Source organism: Tamandua tetradactyla, chromosome 15 (assembly GCF_023851605.1).
Source record: "Tamandua tetradactyla isolate mTamTet1 chromosome 15, mTamTet1.pri, whole genome shotgun sequence".
Classification (NCBI taxonomy): Eukaryota; Metazoa; Chordata; class Mammalia; order Pilosa; family Myrmecophagidae; genus Tamandua; species Tamandua tetradactyla.
Window position 1 is genome coordinate 47,872,078 of NC_135341.1, and position 21,239 is coordinate 47,893,316.

The 21,239-nt window shown below is 39.1% G+C and overlaps 1 protein-coding gene across 7 annotated transcripts in view; it reads right to left on the bottom strand.

Moving 5' to 3' along the window:
• The window catches only part of CCR8 (C-C motif chemokine receptor 8), an 84,593-nt gene that overhangs the window by 49,255 nt on the left and 14,099 nt on the right, over positions 1-21,239 (bottom strand). For 2 of the 7 annotated variants that reach the window (XM_077129753.1, XM_077129755.1), the window contains one exon: positions 20,092-20,170. In XM_077129753.1, coding sequence (XP_076985868.1) covers positions 20,092-20,170 — 79 coding nt within the window. The other 5 variants (XR_013162848.1, XR_013162847.1, XR_013162845.1 and 2 more) reach the window with 5 other exon arrangements.

Genomic DNA, 21,239 nt, shown 5'->3' on the forward strand with positions numbered 1-21,239 from the left:
GTTTAAAGTTCCAGAAATTGAAGATCTTTTTGGACTCCTGTTGTCTTCAATCCAAGCAAAACAAGTTTCTTGGCTTTCCTTGTTGTAAAAACTTAACTTGAGAGGCTTTATAGGTGCCCCTGACCTGAGCCAGGTCAACAGAGCTGCTGAGTTGGTGTCTCTGACTCTGTATTTTTATCATATTCTGTGAGAAAATGCAGTGTTGCATATTTCAGAGAAACAAGGGAAAATATTGGTAGATTTTTTAGTATGGCATACTCTAGGAAAATCTTAGTTGATTTAGTCTCAATTAAAATATAGGTAAACTCTTCTTCGGCTACATTTTCAAGACAGTGCATGCCAACTGGATTGTGGTTAAGTGTAGCTGTGAGAACAAATTCGGCGAAATACTATAAAAGAAAAAAAATCTAAAGTGTATCAATTTTTCCTATCACTTTCATTTTATTAATTTTATTTGGTTTAATTGGAAATATACTGTTTGGCTTGAGTTGAAAACTTGAAGCCAAATTAGTTAGGCTGCTCTTTAGACATTTGAGGCACGATAAGAAGATACTTTAAACATTCTCTTATAGTTTTTCTTAGTGACATTGGTTTATTAATGCCTCTTTGGATGTTGAAGAAATGCAGCTTAAACTAGAGTTAGTGGTTAGTGATTTCTCAATCTTAAGGTGGTTACCTACTGACATCTCTTCTCACTTTTGTAGTATTTTTGCAATATTGGTTGTCAATGCCCAGAGGGTGCCTAAAGTTTAATTTTCAAATATGCTCCAGTCTGCCCTTAACATTTTCCTTCAAGAGAATTTATACCCTTCAAAACAACTAAATGCCAGCATTTTTAAACCTGATGTTAGCTGTTTTAATTTTTCTTCTATTGCTTAGCCTTCTTTTTCATTAAAAGGCCTGAAAACTGTGATCTCCAAAATGAAAAATATTATTTTTTTATTACCTAAAGTGTTTTGTATGGAATACAATCAATGTTGTTGTTATTATTGTTTCTATGTTTTCAGAGTAGTTTTTGGTAATTAAATTCAACGTTTTTAAAGGCAAGTAACTTTTCATGGCTGGAGGACAGGTGCCCATGAACTTATCTATTCTGTTCCATCCGAAACAGTATGCACACTCTAGCTTCTGATTAAAAATAGCATGGAGAACCAACTTACCATGGAAAATTATAGGAAAAAAATTACACAAGGATCTCATTACTTTTCTTTTGACCATTAAAATGGCCATTAGAACATTTATCAAAATTATAGCGATGCACATATTCTTAGGCTAGGTAGAAAGTAAGTAAAATTGGATTGCAGACAAACGTCCTGACAAATTCTCCAACAAGATTACTCTCCAATGCTCAACTCTTTCTTCAGAGCAAATACTTAAAGACTCCATTTTTCAGTTCAAGAGCTGTTATTTGGAAAAGTACCCCCTTCAGTTTCAGAAATTTGGGGAAATGTAGCCATTATTATGGGAGAGGATTCTGGGCATCTCTACTAAAGAATGCCTCCTGTTAGAGTTCTTCCCTAAAACATGCTTTTGAATACAACTTCACAAACGATTTAAACACGTAGGCCTGTAGTTGGTGGGCCCCTTCCCCAAACTACTGTTGAACCATGACTGAAATATTTGGCTATTTTTCTTTTAGAGCCAAGACACAGAAATTAAGTCATTTTGAAAAGTATCGTTTCCCTCTTCTCTCCTGTTTCATATATTTGATTATCCGCTCTTTTTTTAAAACCTTCAAATATAAAATGTATCTTCAGATTATTAAATGCTTCATCCATCACACTATATGAAACATATTACCCTGTGGATAAATGTGGATTGAACTATGCAGCTTTAAATACATTTTCAGGGAGAAATTATTTGAATGATAAAGAATGTCTCTTCTTCCTCATTTTTATTATTTTTTATATTTCCAGCCTCAAATATGCAATTATATGAGGGTGATTGTTTAGAGGGAAGAATATTGGTATTTGTGTTGAACATTTTATTTTACCAAAGCTAATTTTTGAGAACTTTGACCAACTGAGTTTCTTAGAGACATATGAAATCTACCCCTTCCCTCAGCTGTGCACCCACTTTTTTTTTTAATGCAGGGGGGAAGAAACTAGCCCACAACCAAAAAGCTGGTTGCATGATTTTTTTTTAATATGAGGATCTTGAGTTGAAAGCATTTCGTGAAAACTTAAAGTCCATATACAAAAGTATAAATGATTATTCCGAAAGAAAGATGTCTCTCTCTTTCTCCAACCTACTTTCCACTGTCTGCTATTAACTTATTTTTTGGTAGTAGAAATATTTAAACTAGTGACAAAAAGTCCATGCATATAATTACCTTTAAATCCTTCCTGGTCTTTTAGGTTTTTAAATTATATGTTGGCTTTTGATTTCAATGTCCTTTCTGACTGCTCTGGTCTTAAGTTATTACACTGCAGCGCAAACCAACATTCCCTAAGGAACACTTTCCTGGAATGTGAAGCTCTGGTGCCATTAGCTATCCACATGCAGAAGGTTTTGTGTTCAGCATTTCTTGTGTGTGTACTCCGTAAGGCTGATTGTGACTAAAATCAGCTTAACTTTTGTATTAGATTATTTCACTAACTGCTACAGTCAAAAAATGATCAAATCTTCATACAATAGAAAATTATTTAAATTTTATTTTTCTACTGATATTTCTAATTCTGGTGTAAATGTTAATTAATAAAGAATTACTTTCCCCCCCCAAAAAAACCACATGGTAACACAATAAAAGACATTTAGTTATAAATCATTATTAAAGATCAAGGCTACTGGATTTCAGCTCAACAATTTCAGGTATTCCCTTCTGGCTATTCTAATACACAAGCAACTAAAAAGAAATATCTATGCAATGAATTAGTTGTCATAATCATTTGTTAAGTCTTAATTTCTCAGTTACACCTCCCCCCCCCCCCATTTGATCATTCTCTCAGTCTTCAGGGATATCTTGGCAATGACCATTTTAACTTTTTCCTGCTGGAAAAGGATGAGGTAGAAGAATGAAACTGGTTCATGTTCTTGGAAAGACTGGTACCTCTGGGTTGCAGGGCTTATCTGACCTAGAAACAATCTGGAGACCTTAAGTTCCTGAAAAAATAAACTATGTAAAAGTTTTATGAAGTCTTAGAACCCAGGGTATTCTTGGGATTTTCAGGAATACTGTTGGTTGGGGCCTGGCATATTGTGCCAATTTGCAATATCTGATTGAAGCTTGTATAAGAACAACCTCCAGAATGATCTCTTGACTATTTGAAATCTTGTAACCTCTGAAGCTTTATTTTGTTCTATTTTTTCCCCATTTACATCAAGAAGACTTTCTCCATTCCATGATGGCAGTGCTAGTCTCATTCCCAGGAGTCCTACCCCACATTGCCAGGGCGACATACTCCCTGGGAGTTATGTCCCACATAGTGGGGAGAGTAGTGAGCTTACTTACAGAGTTTGGCCTAGAGAGAGAAAGACCACATCTAAGCCACAGAAGAAATTCCCTGGGGATAACTTATAAGTAGGCTTAGCTTCACCATTGCATAAATAAGTTTCATATGGGTGAGTGTCAAGATCAAGAACTTAGCTTATCAAATTGGGAGTCTCTAATGCTTGAGAGAATATCTGGAATTCCAAGGAGGGAAAGTTTAATATTTCCACATTTTTCCCAAGTCCCTCAAGGGGACTTCGCAAATATGTTTCTATTTTATGCACAAAATACCCTAGAATATATCAGGTACTACATTAACTTTTATGAAATAACAAGCTCTCATTCCCTATTCAAGTTTCCATGGAATTAGGTTGTTTAAATAAACTGACCAATCAGGTTAAATTAGACAGTATGTGACAGAAAATTTAAACTTAGAGCAAAATAACCATCTCTTCCTTTGGTCTCACACCAAAGTTGAAGTTTTAAAATACAAACAATATTAGGGGCGTGAAGGTAGTTCAGTGGTAGAATTCTCACCTGCCATGCGGGAGACCCAGGTTTGATTCCCGGCTTATGCACTTCCCAAAGAAACCAACAAAAAACAAACAAACAAGCAAACAAAAAATCCACAAATGGTGCTGCAATAACGGGATACTCACATGGAAAAAGAATGAAATGTGACAGCATACAAAATATGTATATATGCAAACACTACCCTTTACCCTGAATTCTGATTTACCTTAGTCCTAACCAGATCTATTTCATTCATATATCTAATTGAAGTTTGATCTCTTTTTCAGCAGGATGAGTCTTAATTCTTTTATTGGAGTCCTTTATACATGGAATGAATACAGGAAGAGAAAGAAAACCATGGAAACAAGAATCTGAAAGTAATAAATCCTGAAGAGAAGGGACAGACCAGCAGATGCTGCCATGTGGCAAAGGAGCCAAGGATTGCTGGCAGTCAGTCTTCAGGAAGAAAGCATTGCCTTGGTGGTGCCTTGATTTAGACAGTTTCCTATCCTCAAAACTGTAAACCAATGAACTACCATTGTTCAAGTCAAACTATGTCATGGTATTTGCTTTAAGCAGCCTAGGAAACTAAAACAGAATGTAGTCAAGCAGGCAAGCAAATACATTATGTAAAGTCAAGGAGCAATAAGTGCCAGAAGGAAAACAAAGGTAGATAAGGACCATAGAGGGAACTATTTCCAAGAGGGTAAGAAGGATTAGTCTCTGAAGAAATACTTGAGCAGAGGACTGACTGGAAGGAAGACATGAACTACATGGCGGTCAAAGGAAGGCTGCTCCACAAGATAAATGTGGAAAACTCTCTTCAATAGTGTTTACAGAGGACATTTCCAGGAAAGGCAACCATCTGTGTAAGGACCTGGAAAAAATAATAGTAAGGGCTTAATTAGTATTTACTTTGCCAGAGATTGTTCTTGGAGCTTTGCAAATACCAATTTATTTCATTCTCAAAACATTTCTGTGAGGCAGGGCAGTTATTATTTCCATTTTATAAGTGAGGAATGTGAGAGAAGAGGTTGGGTAACTTGCTCAAGGTAGTCAATTCCAGTATATGTCCCTCTCCCTCATATGGCCTTCTATGAAATAACCTGTAGAAGATGGGCCCAAAGTAGAGCATTTCATCCAGATGGGGATTCCAAAGAAATGAATAACTAGAAAAACATGTTTCTAGTTAAATATAAATAATATTAAAATATGATAAATATATAATATATTCATATATTTCATATAATTAAAAATATTAGAAAGAGATGGAATTAAAAATGCTTGCTTTGGGTGTCCTCAATCTGGATTCCCAGCGTGGCTACTTACTTTCTGTGGGAACGTGTGACCTGATACTCATGTTCCTCACCTGTAAGATGAGTTCATACCTATAGTCCAGGCTCTCAGGCACAGGAAAAGTACACACTGTTTATTAACCATTTTTTTGTTGTAGGATTGTCTACCAATTTTCAAAAAATGGTTAAGCAGAGTAGTCTCCTTGTATATAAGTATACTTAGACTTCTGTTTCTGGGAAAATGGAGTAAATGTACTTTTCCTCCTCCTCCCATTAAGTACAATGAAAATCCTGAATATTATATGTAAAATAAACATAACAAGACCCTGAAAGGAAGTGAAGAAGTGTTACCAGACAAAGGCAGTGGATACTTTTGTTCGATGCACCCAAATGACCAATTCCTGAGACACCGTGGGTTCAAGAAGAGAAAAAGTTTACTATTAGGCACATAGCAGGAGAGCAGATGGCCTAACAGCCCGGTATCTGTTCTCCCCAAACTGCTATAATTCTGATTGTTTTATAGAATTAAAAGATGGGCAGACTTTAGGATAATGGGCTCAGTGGATCCAGATGAGGTAATTAGAGGTGATCTAATTATTGACCATGTGGAGATGATTACTTGCTTAGTCACAGAATGTATGTAAGAAAATGGTGGCCTTAATATGATAATGGGCATGACTTTTAGTATTATAATGAGGTATTGGTGACTTGTAGATTAAAGTCTAAGCTACTGCACATGTCAGGTGGGCCCATTTTGGTTAGATCCAGTCTCAGTTATCAAGATAACTTTGGAATTGAGGTGGATTAGTTCTGGGCTGACCCAAGACTCTTCAATAATAAATATTAAGGGCTCTCTTTAGTGATTACAAGACTCTAGAGTTGAAAAACTCAATAAATGTGTACAAATGAAGGTTAGTTAGACAAGATTTTTACAATCATAGGGGCAGAAGATAAAGTCTATACAATCATTATGAGAAATCAAGGCAGCTACAATTTAGAGATTTCAGGTATTTCCCTCTGTGTACTCCAATATACCACAATGCAAAAAAGAGTATCTGTATAATGATTCAGTAATCAAAACCATCCTTAATTCCTATTTTCTTCATTATAGAAGATAGAACAAACGTGTACTTGGAACCCAAGGAAAGAAATGACAGTGAGAGAAGCTGGCTATCTGGAAATGCCAAGAGATTCAGACAATAAAAGCCCTGACAACAGCTCAATTTCTCTGACCAAAGGACCAGGGAAAGGGAAGCTTATCAACACACAGCATGTGTAGATATTAATGGCTTTATTCCAGCCAAACACCACAGGAAATAACTGTGACCCAACATTTACCCACTCTGGCAAAGACCAAATGTGAGAGTCTAGACTTTCACCCATGTGAGACTATAATGAGACATCCCACCTCCCTTGTCTTCTCCCCTTCTTGCACCTGAAGGGTGGTATCAGAGAAAGCCTAGTAGAGAGTCAGGAGTTTAATTATTGTTTATCAATAACTAGGTCAACACCTATGGCATCAGTAGAGACCACATGTGGAGGAGTAACTAGGCACTCATGCCCCTCCCATCCAAGGCCTCATAGAGAGCCATAACTCCCAACCACACCTGAAAGTAATGTGGAACCCCTCTTCCCTTCAGATGTCAATGGTGGTTAGGCAAGGAACCTTCGGACTTCTACCCCTAACTGACAGTAATGAGGCAGTGTTCCCCCTCCTTTGCCAGGATATTGTCAGAGAAAGCCACCTGAAACAAAAGATTTAAATAAGATCTAAAGTCTTAAAACACAATACCCAAAATAAACCCAAGTTTCAATATAAATCATTCATTCGACAGAGAACAAAGAAAATTTGGCTCTAAGTTTTTAAAGGCAATGAACAGATGCCAATGTCAAGAAGATGGAGATGCTAGAATTATCTGATATTTTAAAGCAACCATCATAAAAATGCCTCAGTGAGCAATAACAAACACACTTGAAACAAACGAAAAATAGAAAATTTCAGAAAACCAAAAAATATATAAAGAAGAACCAAATGGAAATTTTAGAACTGAAAAATAGAACAAAATAAAACTCTCAATGGACGGGTTCAGCAGAAGAATTATGAGGACAAAGGAAAAAAATATGTGAACTTGAAAAGAGAACAATAGATATTACACAATCTAAGCAACACAGAAAAAATATACTGAAAAAAATCAACAGAGCCTCAGGAACATGTGAAATTATAACAAAATACTTAATATTTGTGTCAACAGAATCTGAGAAAGAGAGAAGAGAGAGGGCAGGTCTGAAAAAGTATATGAATTATTAATAACTAAAAACTTACCGAATTGGCAAAAGTATACACCAACGATTCAAGAATCTGATTGAATCCCAAACAAGATAATAGCAAAGAAATCAAACCAAGACACATCATTATCAACCAATTTCTGAAAACCAAAGACATAGAAAAAATCTCAAATGCAGCAAACATCTTACTTATAATGGACACAATTTTTGAATGACAGCAGAGTTCTCATTAGAACCCATGAAAGCCAAAAAAGTGCCAAAATATTTTTCAAAGGCTGAAAGTAAAGAATGGCCAGCCCAATATTCTATATCCAAGGAAAATATCACACAGGAGTGAAGAGGAAATCCAGACATTTTCAGATGAATAGAAACTAAGAATTTTTCACCAGCAGGCCAACCCTAAAAAATAGTAAAGAAAGTCTCTAAAAAGAAAAGAAATAATAAAAAAAATTAATCTTGGAGCTTCAAAAAGGGAGAAAGAAAAGCTCGGTAAAAAATGTAAGTAAATACAGTACCTTTTCCTTCTCTTCTTCAGTTTTGTAAATTATGCTTGATGGTTGAATCAAAAATGATAACACATCACTGTCTGATGTGGTTCTAAATGAGTGCAAAGGAAATATTTAAGATGATTATATTATAGAGCGAGATAGTAGAGACACATAAATGGAGATAACATTCCTATCTTCACTTCTTCACTTGAATCTATACTTCACTTGAACCAATAAAATGTGGACACCAGTGGACTGTGATGGGATTCATGTATAATGTAATATCTAGAACAACAACTAAAAACTTATACAAAGAGATACACTCAGAAACTCTCTATATAAATCAAAATGAAATTCTAAAAGATACTCAGGTGACCTACATGAAGGCAGGAAAAAAGAAAACAGAGAAAGAAAATATATGAAACAAGCAAACCAAAAGATTAGTGGCAAACTTAACCCTTAACATATCGATGATTGCATTAAATATAAGGGGTCAAAATAACAAGCTAGAAAGTATGACCTAACTCCATGCTGTCTACAGAAAACTCACTTCAAATAATTTGCTATAAGAAGAATGAAAGTTAAAGGATAGAAAAAGATGTACCATGCAAATATTAATCAAAAGAAAGCAAGAGACCAAGATGGTGGAGTGAGACACTCCAGGGTTCTGCACTCCCACACAAGCTTTAAGCAACAAGCAAAAACTAATAGAATGTTCTTTTTCAGAGCTCTAGAAAACAGTTAAAGGGTTACAGTAAATGGGCAAGCATCAAGTCAAGAAAAAGGCAACGTAAAAAACTGTAGGAACACCTTGTGGCATTCTTTCTGACTTTCCCACACTCTCCCTCCAGCCTGGGGTAGAGCTGACCTGTGCTCCCAGGGTCGCATGTATCTTTGCATCAGTCAGTCTGGTGGCAATCTGGAGAATTGAGCGAGAGCACTTGTCGAAAGGTTTGCCATCCGAACTTACCCTGTGCATAAAGATGGCTTGTAGAGTGGCAAGAATTCTGTAGCAGAGCAGTCAAATCCCCGAAAGTAACATATTGTATGGCTCCAGACATTTAACCTTCCAAAATGAGAAAATTATAGAAATAAAGAGCAGATTAGTGGTTGCCAGGAGTTCAGTAGAAAGGTGGCAGTGGGGGTGAGGTGACCTAAAAGAGCAAAATAACAGAATTTTATAGTGATAGAATTGCTCTGTATCATGAGTGTCAGTGTGAATATTCTAGTTGTGATAACGTACTATAGCTTTGCAATAGGTTACTATTGGGTGAAACTGTGTAAGGGAGTCATAAGATCTTTCTGTATTATTACTTACAACTTTGTGTGAATCTACAATTAACTGGGAAAAAAGCTTAATTCAAATGACTGAATGAATGAACAGATATTGATTAGTTTCCTATATACAAGAAGCAGCCAGTTATATTATTGTTTTATTTTCCATTTATTTGAATATTTCAGATTAAATATCTTTTCATATAGAAATAATTCTGTTCTATTTTTTCTGATATATTTTACCTGTTCATATCCTTTGCCCATTTTTCTATTTAGTTGCCTTTTTCTTATTGATGTGTAAGAACTCTTTATATGCTATGGACATTACGCCCATTTTTCTATTTAGTTGCCTTTTTCTTATTGATTTGTAAGAACTCTTTATATACTATGGACATTACGGCTTTGCATATTTTATTTGCATGTCTCTAAGATCAGAACTGATTTTCAACTTCCATTCATCAGAATTTTAAAAGCTCTAAGGGGGGGGTTATTATCCCCATTAATTATTCCCCATTAATGAAGAAATAGGAGCTTAGATCACTTAAGTAAGTTATCCAAGGTAACAGGAGCTATTAAGTGGCAAGTTCAGCCTCAGACCTGGCTTTATAGGTACCAAAGTGCTGTGAAAGTGTTAAATTTCAGGGAATGCTAGGGGCCTGCTATAGATCTGATCCTTTGCCCTAACCAGCCTCTTTATAACTAAGTTATACCCTAACACTCTTACCAAGTAGTCATACCCTGACACTACTCCCACACTCTGTCCAGCACTGATAACTGCCAGAAAATTCCAAGAAGAGAAGAAAGAATCACAAGATCCTTCACATGAACAGAAAGACATCTGAACTTCTCTGAGACCACAAACTCTAACAGAATCAAATCTCCAGGTATGAGTCAGAGGGTTCAATGAGAACACCAAAATAGTTTTCTTTCTAAGTAAATAGCAGAGCTGAAATAAAAATAGCTATCTGACCTATGAAACATGTGAACATTACTACATTTTTCCCCCTTGGTTTGGGGAAGAAGTGATATGTAGGAGATTTTTTAAATTATCATTAATTTTTTATCTAATAATAAATGCAAAATTAAATACTACTAAAGGTTTATAACAAAATATAGCTGTCCCATCTCCTTAAACCCCACACTAGTCCTACTCTTCATAGAAGATCACCAACAATAATTTTAGCTATTTTTTTAGTTGTTTATTTCCCTCTGCTGCTTTCTATCAAAATTTCTAAATATTATGCTGATTCTGCTATTTCTTAATTCATAATCTTTAGGTGTTGTCCACTGATTTCCTGTTGAAATGATTGAAAGCACTATGTACCCCAGAGAAGCCATGTGTATTTATTCCTGATCAAATTTGTGGGAGTAGCTGTTTCTTTTAATCCTGATTCAGTACTGTAAGTTAGAAATTTTTAATTAGATCATCTCCACAGAAATGCAACACACCCAATTTTGAGTGTGACCTTGTGATTAGATGAGGCTTTGACTCTGCCCCTTCAAGGTAGATCTTGATTAGTTTACAGGAGTCCTTTAAAAGGGAAACATTTGAAGCAATGACAGATCTGACAGAGAGAGAGCCAACAGAAACTTCAGACCCCAGAGCTGACATAGATGTCAACACCTGGAAAACAGAGACACAGATGATTGGAGACGCTTGGAGCCCAACAAATGTCACCATGAGATGTTAAGCAAGCCAGAACCTGGGGAGAGCCAAGGGCAGCCAAGAGATGAAAGCCAGCCCCGGAAAAGCAAAGTGAGGAACCCCCACAGGAACAGAGGCTGAAAGCAATGGAGTCCAGGAATAAGGGACCAGCGGATGCCAGCAATATGGCTTACCAGCTGACAGACGTGTTCTAGACCCATCGGCCATGCTTGAATTAAGGTTTCTATCCCTGGATGCCTTAGTTTGGACATTTTTATAGGCATAGAATTGTAAAGTTGTAACTTATTAAATTCCCCTTTTTAATGGCCATTCCAGTTCTGGTATATCACCTTCCGGCAGCTTTGCAAACCAAAACAAGATGTTTGAGAATTTGGTTATCTTACCCTTCCCCCCTCCTTCAACCTATCAATATAAAATAAAAACCATGGCTATGTTTTAGTTCTTAAACTATTTTTTGTCTTTTTTGTAATTAGGTATTTTCCTTTATTTGTTTAGTCTTTTATTAGGTATTTTCCTTTTATTTGCTTAGTCTTCTATTGCCTATCATTACTTCCCCCCAATATTTCTTTAGTTCTGTCCAATGTCTTTCAATAATTTTTAAGAATTCCCAATATTCTACCTGCTCCTTCCTCCCTCCTCTGTTACCCCAGATAATCCCCATTTAGCCCTCATTCCTCCTGCCTCAATCTGCTCTCCAAGCAACACAGTTGTTAGGCCTGAATTCCCCTTCTCTGTGGGTCTTAGTTTGCCAGGGCGGCTATAACAAATATCACAGCTTTGTTGGTTAACCAACAGGAATTTACTGTATCACAGTTTTAGAAGCTCTAAGTCCAAAATCAAAGTATTGGCAAAGTATTGGCAGAGTATTGGCCATGCTTTCTCTGAAATCTGTAGTGTTCTGGTGGTGGTTGGCTGGCAATTCATTATTCAGCCTCTTCCTCTGGCAATCTGTCTCCTACTCAATCAACTATCTCTGGCTAGATTTCCTTTCTATAAAGACTCTAGTCATATTGGATTAAGACCCACCCTAATTCAGCTTGGCCTCAACCGAATGGGGTCTTCAAAGATCCTATTTACCAATGAGTGCACAATTTACTAATGAATTCACAAGACCAGGAATCAGGACTTGGACATATTTTGGGGGGGAATATGATTCATGCCTGCCTTCCTGGGCTGTAGCTCCTATGTCCTGGATCCCATGTCTTCTGCTTTCTTGGTTTCCTTTCTTGTTTTGCTATAGCACATCCTGTAGTAACTTCCTATAAAGGACGCATGGTATGTAGTCTTATTTAGTTCTTTGCATGAATAAAATGTCTTTATTATACTTGGTGATCATTTTCTGGTTAAAGAATTTTAAATTGAATGTCATTTTCTCTTAGAATTTTAAAGATATCATTCCATATTGCCTTTGAGCCTTTAATTTCTACAATTGGGGCATTCTTTTTCTTCAATATTTGGAAGTCATATCTACCTATTCTACTCCCTGCTTCACTTACTCTCTCACTCTCATTTTCTTTCTCTTTCCCTCCTTCTCTTCCCTTCCCCCAATATCTCTCTCTATCCCTAGTGAAATTTCATGATGATGTGCCTTAATGCAATTCTTTCTTATTTTTTATTAATAAGCTTTATTAATGGCATTACCATCTAAGTTTTTGCCTCGGGCCCTGTTTTCTAGGGAAGGAGCTAAGACGGGCCTTGATTGCCAAAGGGCAATTCATTCAGGAATACTTTTAAAGCACTTTCCTCCAGGGAGGACTTGCCTTTATTTTAGCCATGCTCTAAGGTACCATCAACCTAGACCCAGCTTAAACTTGGTTTGTTTGTTTGTTGTGTTTCACTGCTCTTTGGCCACACAGGCAGTATAAACTCAGGCTTGTGGTTGGGCATTCTTGGGGAGACTTTTCCTCTATTTTTTCACCAGAATGAAGGCCCATCCAGGCATCCTCTTCACCCTCAGTGGGGATGGGGCTTTGTGTGGGCCTCAGACAAAATTCCCACCCTCCCCAGCCCCAGGCTTTGCCGTTTCCCCTGCGTGTGGCAGATGCATGACCCTTGAAGGCCAGAATCTGTGCCTGGCAGGACCACAGATGGCCCAAGGAAAATGCAGTTTCCAGCCACCCTCACCTCTCTGGATTTGCTTTCTGGCCCCCAAGGATTTCCCTTAGCTTTCTGCCAGCCCATTCATTTGAAAAAGTGTTTCAAAATAATTATCCAGCATCTTTGGTGTTCTGTACCAGGAGAATGCTTCTAGACATTCTTGTTGCTATATCACCTGGAAATTGCTTCTTTTTCTCTCTTTTTGTTTCTCTCTCTTTTTTTTGGACCCCAGTTTTCCATCCCTCCTGGAATATAACGTATACACCTGTCTCTCAGAAGCACCCACGAGAGCTGAAAACAGGCTGAATCTCTGGCGTTCAAGTTTCTGCACTGGATCTCCTCACCCCCGGCTCAGTGCTCTTTGTACTGTTTCTATAAGACAATTCTACGAATCTCCCAAAACTGAGTTATCAGTTAAAGAGAGGCAAAAATGCTAGCCATTTAGAGTTGGAGAGGTGTGATCTCTCCTTCTCGTTGATGAGCAGAAAACTGAGGCACAACATATCAGGACTCAGGACTTCAGCCACTCAGAAGCCAGTGTCTCACACACAGTGGTGGAGAGGGCTGAAAGAATGACTCAAGAGCAGTTTTAAAATAGCTGCCAGATACCATTATCAGATAGTCAGTCTGCCTACGGGGCAGCTCTTATTCATTCTGAAGAGCACACGTATTATGTGCCATTCACTCACAGTGAAACTCCAGATAAAGCCATCCATTGAAACCCAAAGCCTACTGTTCAATTACTCTGAGCAAATGGAGTTTCAGAAGAAAGCAGGTGCTAATAAAGGCAGGAGAGGAATTAGCAGTTCTGTGAAGTTCTACCTGCTAGCTATCTGCTGGGGTGGGGGCTTTCAAAGAGTCCTCCTGGCTGCTTCTCCAGCCCAGCTTCCCCTGTGCGGTTATTCTTTGCAGCCCAGTCACCCACAGTGTGGTGTCTCCAAAGCCTGCCTCCAGGGTGGAGGTTCTAAGCAAAAACTGAATTAAAAGAACTCTCAAGATGATTCAAGGAGTTTTCCATCCAGGCCACCAGTGGCGAGTCCAGACAATACAGCATAAGGTCTTCAGCCCCTTGTCCAATTGCCTTCTCCCTTGCCCAGAACATGAAGGGGGCCTTGGATATTCACTAGGACATTGGGAAGCACAGCCTGTGGACCTCATGCCCACCTCCCCCAGCCCTCTGACCTTTCAACATCTGTCCTCTCCCAACCCAGTCCCTGTCTTCCCAGTTTCCCAGATCCCTCTGCCTTCCAAAGTGTTCAGCTGACCTCTTGTCTACTTTTGCACTTTCACTGTCTTTAGCCAACTCGAAGAGTCAACATTACTGTCCTCTCTGCATATTTCTCTGCTAGACAAATGTCTAGAAAAGCATAACATTTAGTACATGCTCACTGATGTACTAAATCCAAGAGATGCATGGATTGAGAGTTTCTGTCTGCAGAGGGCTTCCTCTTGTGAGGAGGGGTTTTAGGAAGAGGGAAAGAAGATTACTTGGTGAACTAATTAGATATTCTTTTCAATATTTCCTCAGAGCATCCCTTTCAGCCTCCTCTCCTTTTAAGTCAGGCATTGGCTTTTCACCCAGTCCTGTCTAAAGTCCAGGTGTTTGCCTTTCTCAACTCTAGGTCACAGTCCTAGTTATCAAATTTGCTTTCTGTCAGTCCTGTCCTATGCACCTAAGCACTCTTCTCACTGACTCATTCACCTAGAGAAAGTGGAAAGATGAGGATGGGTGGCTCAGATCTCTGCATATGACCCCCCAATTCCTTGCCTGGAAAGATAGGAGAGTGACATCTACTGGGCTGTTGTATTATGGAGTTTGCCTGGCCTTGCCCAGCCTCTGAGCCCTTCTAAGCTGTAACCACTCCCCAGTCTTGCTCCTCTGTGTCATAGGAACCCAAGCTTGAGGCTCAGCAGCTGCTGGTCCTCTCAGTGCCTGGGTGCCCATCACCCATCTGGCTCTCAGGGTCAACTTTTCCTCTTGGCCTGGCTGTGGGGTCACCAAGATGAGCACAAACCCTTTGATATTTAAGGGCCTGGATAAGCACAAGAACTCCCAAAGAACAGAGCTAACCTGGAGGCCCATGGTCCCTCTGAGATGGAAACTGAAAGCAGGGACCACCCCTTGGTGAGGTGGAAAGCACACTGGCCTGGGAACCTCAGACCTGGCTTCTAGGCCTTCACTGGTATTTGTCAAATGAGCGAATTTAAGCAAGTTTCTTTCCTCCCCTGGCCTGTGTTCTGCTCCATTATATGAGCATAACAGTGGCTCCCACCTGGTGGCAGTTGCCTTGGGCAGTGATGCTGAGGTATATAAATGCCCAGTACAGAGTGGGCGCCAGGCAAATAGCAACTTCTCTCAGAACTGTGCATGCTGCACCAATGACAGGTCATTGCTGTGAGTTTACCATGTTGACTCCCAGATGCAGCAGTAACTAGATAGACACAGACCTTGCCCCATGTGGGGAATAAAGACAGAAATGCATAGCCACACACAAAAAGGTGATTATAGAAGTTCTGGGAAATAAAATACAATGGACTGAGAGAATCGATGGGATGGGGGACCTAACACAGAGGGCCAGGAGGCCTCTGAAACTAATTGAGTTGCCATCCAAAGACTGTCAGGTAGAGTTGGGAGGGGAGGAGCGGAGGAGAAGGAGGAGGAGGGGAAGTGTTATGGATTGAATGGTGTTCCTCAAAAAAGATATTTGCTCAAGTCCTAACTCATGAATGCAATCTTATTTGGAAAAAAGATCTGTAAAGATGTTATCGGTTAAGATGAAGCCACACTGAACTAAGGTGGTCTCCAATCCAATATTACTGATGTCCTTATAAGGAGGGGAAATTTGGACACAGACAAGGATAGACAGAGAGAGGAGATAGCCACATGACAGAGGCAGAAATTAAGTTACACCATAAGGCAAAGAGTGCCATAAATTGCTGACAAGCTGCCTCCAGAACCCTACAGATTTCAGAGATAACACAGCCCTACTGTCACCTACAAATGTGGGGCATCCAGCCTCTAGAACTGGGGGACAGTAAACTCCTTTTTTTCTAAACCACCCTGTTTGAGACACCTTATTACCTCACCCCTAACAAACAACTACTAGAGTGAAGGTAGGGAGGAGAGAGAGGAGAGGGAGGAGAGGAGAGGGAAGAGGAGGGGAGGGGAGGGGAGAGGGGGACATCTCCAGGTGTTGTCTGGCTTTCATTCTGTGTCATAAGCAAATTCACCAAGACAAAAGGCTCTAGATCAATGCTGTCCAATAGCAACAGAATGCAAGCCAATTTAAATTTTCTAGTAGGTATGTTTTAAGAAGTTAAGAAAGGCAGAAAAAATTAATTTTAATCATCTGTTTTGTTAAACCCAGCACATCAAAAATATTAAAATCTCAAGATGGAATTAACATAAAAATTATTAATGAGATAGTTTACATTCTTTTTTCATATTGTCTTCAAAACCTTATAAATACATTTATATCACACTTCCATTGAACTTAGTCATATTGCAAGTGCTCAAACTCACACTCAAAAGTGTGGCCGGTGACTACCTTGTGGAACCGCCCCTTTCTTAGTTCATGTGTGTCCTCAGTTGCTGTTAAAGCTATATGCAAACTAACTGCTTTGATCATAGGTGTTCCTGAGGTCTTTCAGCCTTGAGCTTTGAGAAGGAATTACACCCTGATTAACTGACCTCAAACTTGGATTTTATTTTATTTTTCTAAGAATAGTAAAAAAAAACTTCTCTTTTAATTTAAAAGCCATTCACAATAACAAAGATTGCCTGATGGGTTGACATATATTCTCATTTGCTAGCTGCTGGAATGCAATATACCAGAAATGGAATGGCTTTCAAAAAGAGGAATTTAATAGGTTGCTAGTTTACAGTTCTAAGGCCGAGAAAATGTCCCAATTAGAACAAGTCAATAGAAATGTCCAATCAAAGGCATCCATCCAGGTACCTTGGTTCAAGAAGGCCGATGAAGTTCAGGGTTTCTCTCTCAAGTGAGAAGGCACATGGCGAACACAGTCACAGATTCTCTCATGGCTGGAAGGGCACAGGGAGAGCAAGGCGTCATCTGCTAACTTTCTTTTCTGGCTTCCTATTTCATGAAGCTCCCCGGGAGGCGTTTTCCTTCTTCATCTCCAAAGGTCACTGGCTCGTGGACTCTCTGCTTCGTGGTGCTGCAGCATTCTCTACTCTCTCCGAATCTCCTTCATTCTCCAAAATACTTCCTCTTTTATAGGACTCGAGAAACATCTCAAGACCCACCCAAATGGGTGGAGACATTTCGTCATCTAATCCAGCTTAACCACACACACATCCAGGGAGATGATCTGATTACAGTTTCAAACATACAGTATTGAATAGGGATTATTCTACCTTTATGAAAAGGGATTTTGATTAAAACATGGCTTTTCTAGGGGACATACATCCTTTCAAAATAGATAGGTCACTGTCACTCAGAAACCCCTGCCAAGTGAGGGTCTGGGCTGGCCACAGGACCACAGAGAGGGAAGAGTTCTGAGGACACAGGCCTCTGTGTTGCAGCAGAGCCCTGGGGAGCCCAGGCGGAGGAGACTGTATCAAGCTGCTCCCCTAGTAAGTAAGGCTTCCACCCTCTCGAGCCTTCCTCCTGGCATGTCCTCCCCAGGTGAATGCATGCACCAGGATTGCTCCTTTCTCTTTGCATTCCTAGAACACAGATTTTATTATCTTTAATACCCTGTTTGGGGCCTTCTTTCTTTGCATAGTTATTGATCAATTACCTTCAGCCCACAGTGTCCCAGGCATTATAGGAAGTGCTTTATATGTGTCATTGCTGACCCTTACACCAACCTTGTCTTGTGAGGGTCATCATCTCCATTAGAAAGACATATTTTTACCGAGAAATAGCCATACATGTACAGTCCAACCATATTGTATAATGGCTCACAGTATCATCACATAGTTGTGTATCTTCACCGTGATCATTTTTAGAACATTTGCATTACTCCAGAAAAAGAAAAAAAAAAATGAACTCAAACATCCCATGTCCCTTACCCTTGCCTCTCATTGACCCACAGTATTTTAATCCACCCAATTTATACACATTCTTTCCCTCTATTACTTATTTTTGTATCCTTTTTATTTATTTATTTATTTTTTATTCATCTGTCCATACATCATCTTCATTTTTTATGATAAGGAGACTCGGGCTTAGAGGCATACCTTAGCTGAGGCCACGCAGCTTGAGAGTGGCAAGGCAAGGATTTGGACCAGACAATATGACTCCAAAATTGTTGTGGCTCGACAGGTCCTTTGCAAAATTCTAACTTGCCAGTTTCACCTTGACACTGTCCTCTCCCAAGACATGCAGCTTCTGCAGATGCTTTTTCCAGCAAAGTCATGTGTTTGGGGTGAAACCATGAACAGAGGGGTGTGGAGCAGCCTAAAGCTGTCCACTAGGACATGCTGTGTCTGCTGGGCTCCTGGCCTTATGGAGCTCCTGGGGAGAGGTAGAGACACCAGGAGGGGGAGACAGAGCTCAACCAATAGAGACCAGAGAGCCCAATCATGTGTCCTTCTAATAACTGCATATTACTTGTAGTTCTCCATGCTGTCTCTTTTTGCAGCCTGGAAGAGTGGAAGCCAAAGAGAGATTCTCAAAGACAAGCATAGAAACCCTGCCCAATTCATCTCTATATCCCCAGCAACCAGCCCTGGGCACACAATATGGCATGCAGTAAATGGCTCAATAAATACTTGATGCATAAGTGAACGAATGAGTCAGGTGGATCCGCAGTAAACGTACAAAAGCGCAATGCATAACAGCAGTGGTTACCAACAACTAACAGATAATGGAGCAAATGGTGATTTGTTTTTGAAGAAAGGGGCATTCTTGCTTTAGTTGGCAATGAAGCTTTAGGATTTCTGCCTCTATGTATTGAGGGTTAGAAATAATTCAACCCAGGAAAGAATAGTACATTTTCACATATGAATCAGATAATAGATGTCTTTTACTTTAAAAAACACAATAATCTTTACACACACATACACACATAAACATGAGCTTTTGAATATGCCAACATATTGGTAATTCATATCCTAAATTGAGATGTCACAATCCAGGAATCATGGCCATGGTGCTGGATGTGTGACTTCAACAATTGTTGGCCTCTTCGTGGAACCCCCAAAAAACTTGGGCTGTAGATGTACTACTGTCTTTAAGGAAATACCTATTAGCCTCCTTGAAAAAATAGGTTAAATTGACCTGATATTGTGCAGGTATAAAGTCAATTGACCATTCATCTAACATTTTTGAAAAGGAAATTTTAAGTGCATTTTGACAAGATTTTTTTTCTTACCATAAAAAAGTAGAAATCTATAAAAGTACCAGGAGAAGGGCTTCTTGCTATCTCAACAAATGATTATCCTGCAAAACCTTCCAATCTGACTTCACCTGCATTCATCTGTAGCCACAGCTACAAATGCGTACTGTCAAAGTTTTCAACAATAAAAGTTACCAAGCAGCCTTGAATTTCAGATATCCTGAATGCGAAGATATTAGACAGTCAAATGCTATCTTTGCACCTTGTAACACGCTTTTGAAATAGGTGTCAGTCAGGTGAAATCATTGGCTCCAAAGGATTTAAAAGCATGCCTGTGGTTTCTAAAATACATGATTCAAGTTCATCCAACTGAGGAAGTTTATCAGGAATTAATTTGTCTGTACTAAACCCAGGATATCATACCTTTTTTTTTTTTGGTCCAATTATAGTCTTATCTTGAACACTATCCACTATAGCACAGAAAGTACAATATGCCCTCATAATATTATGTTTTGTTAGTTTCCTTAGGGTTAAGAGAGCCTGCAGCATTTGGGCAAACCAGGGCACAGCTGGTGCTGAATTCATTTCTCCACCTTTGCACTAATTACAAGCTTTTGCTGTTGTTGTTGCTGGAGTGAATAAAATCCCCTTGAATCAATAGTTCAGGAAATTTATCTGTCACTCTGACAGTCACTGACGCCACATGTGAGGTTATCCTGTAAGCGCACTTACCCTGTCTGCACTGGATGATCAATGACCAGGACAAGTGTTCCGATATTTTATTATCCCTTGGTATTAAGCAGGGAGTCATCTGTGTAGTAACAACAGGAAAAAACTCTTTTAAGGACATCATACACATTGTTTGTAAGGAATGAGTATTAATAATAAATTACTTATTTCTTTCTTAAAACAGACCCTCCAGAACACCAGAGAGCAATATAAAGGCATTTGAACAATTAATTTGAATTAACTATTTATTTCAAAGGGCTGAAATGGAAATATTTTTATAACTCTCAAGTCTGTAATTAATTCATTCCTTTTCCATTATTCTCAATTAGCAAATTCAACTTTATTGGAAGCACATGCCCTATGGGGGGTGGGGGGCAGATTTTTTTACTACTGCAAAGAAAATAGTTGAGTGATGCCTAAAAACGTTTTATCCAAAATATTCCTGGAGTTCTTTGGCAGGTGTCGTTATCTATTGTATCAAGGGGATTTTTTTTTTTTTTTTTTTTTTTACCATTATTGAGAAGAATCTAGGGAAAAAAAACCTGGGAAATTGCTACAAATGATGTTGAAATGTAAACATTAAAGCAAATGCTATATATGGCATTTTTCTAGACTTACTCTTATATGGTCTCCAAGTTTCTACTCTGCTACTCCAATTTTCACCTTCTTTTCAGAGCTGAAAAGGAGAGACTTTGTTTCTGCTTCTGAAACCCCCTGACAATTCCTATTAATTTCACTAACACGCAGATTCAGATTTCCCCTGTCTGAGCCCAGGCCTGAGTGCTGCATTTATAACCTGCACCAAGCTCGCCAGACCGCACCTTGAGAAGATGGGCTGCAGTTCATTTAATCAGCTGTCAGGGGTGCAGGATGGGCTCCCTTTTATGGGCAGGAAAGCTAAGGTCCAAGGAGGACCTGGCCTGAACGTACCCCACTCATGATATCTGAAGTGCGCTTTTTCTGACCACAGGACCTGTTCCCCTGTCTGCTACCCAAGTGGATTTCAATAACACAGTCCCAAATCACGACCCCCTTAACCTCCTCTTGTTCTGTCCCCAGGCTCTGGTCCCCCCGATTAATTCAGACCCTTGTCATCAGCTGGCCTCCAGCCTGGACGGTCTGGGCTCAGCAGCATGTAAAGATAGTCTGCC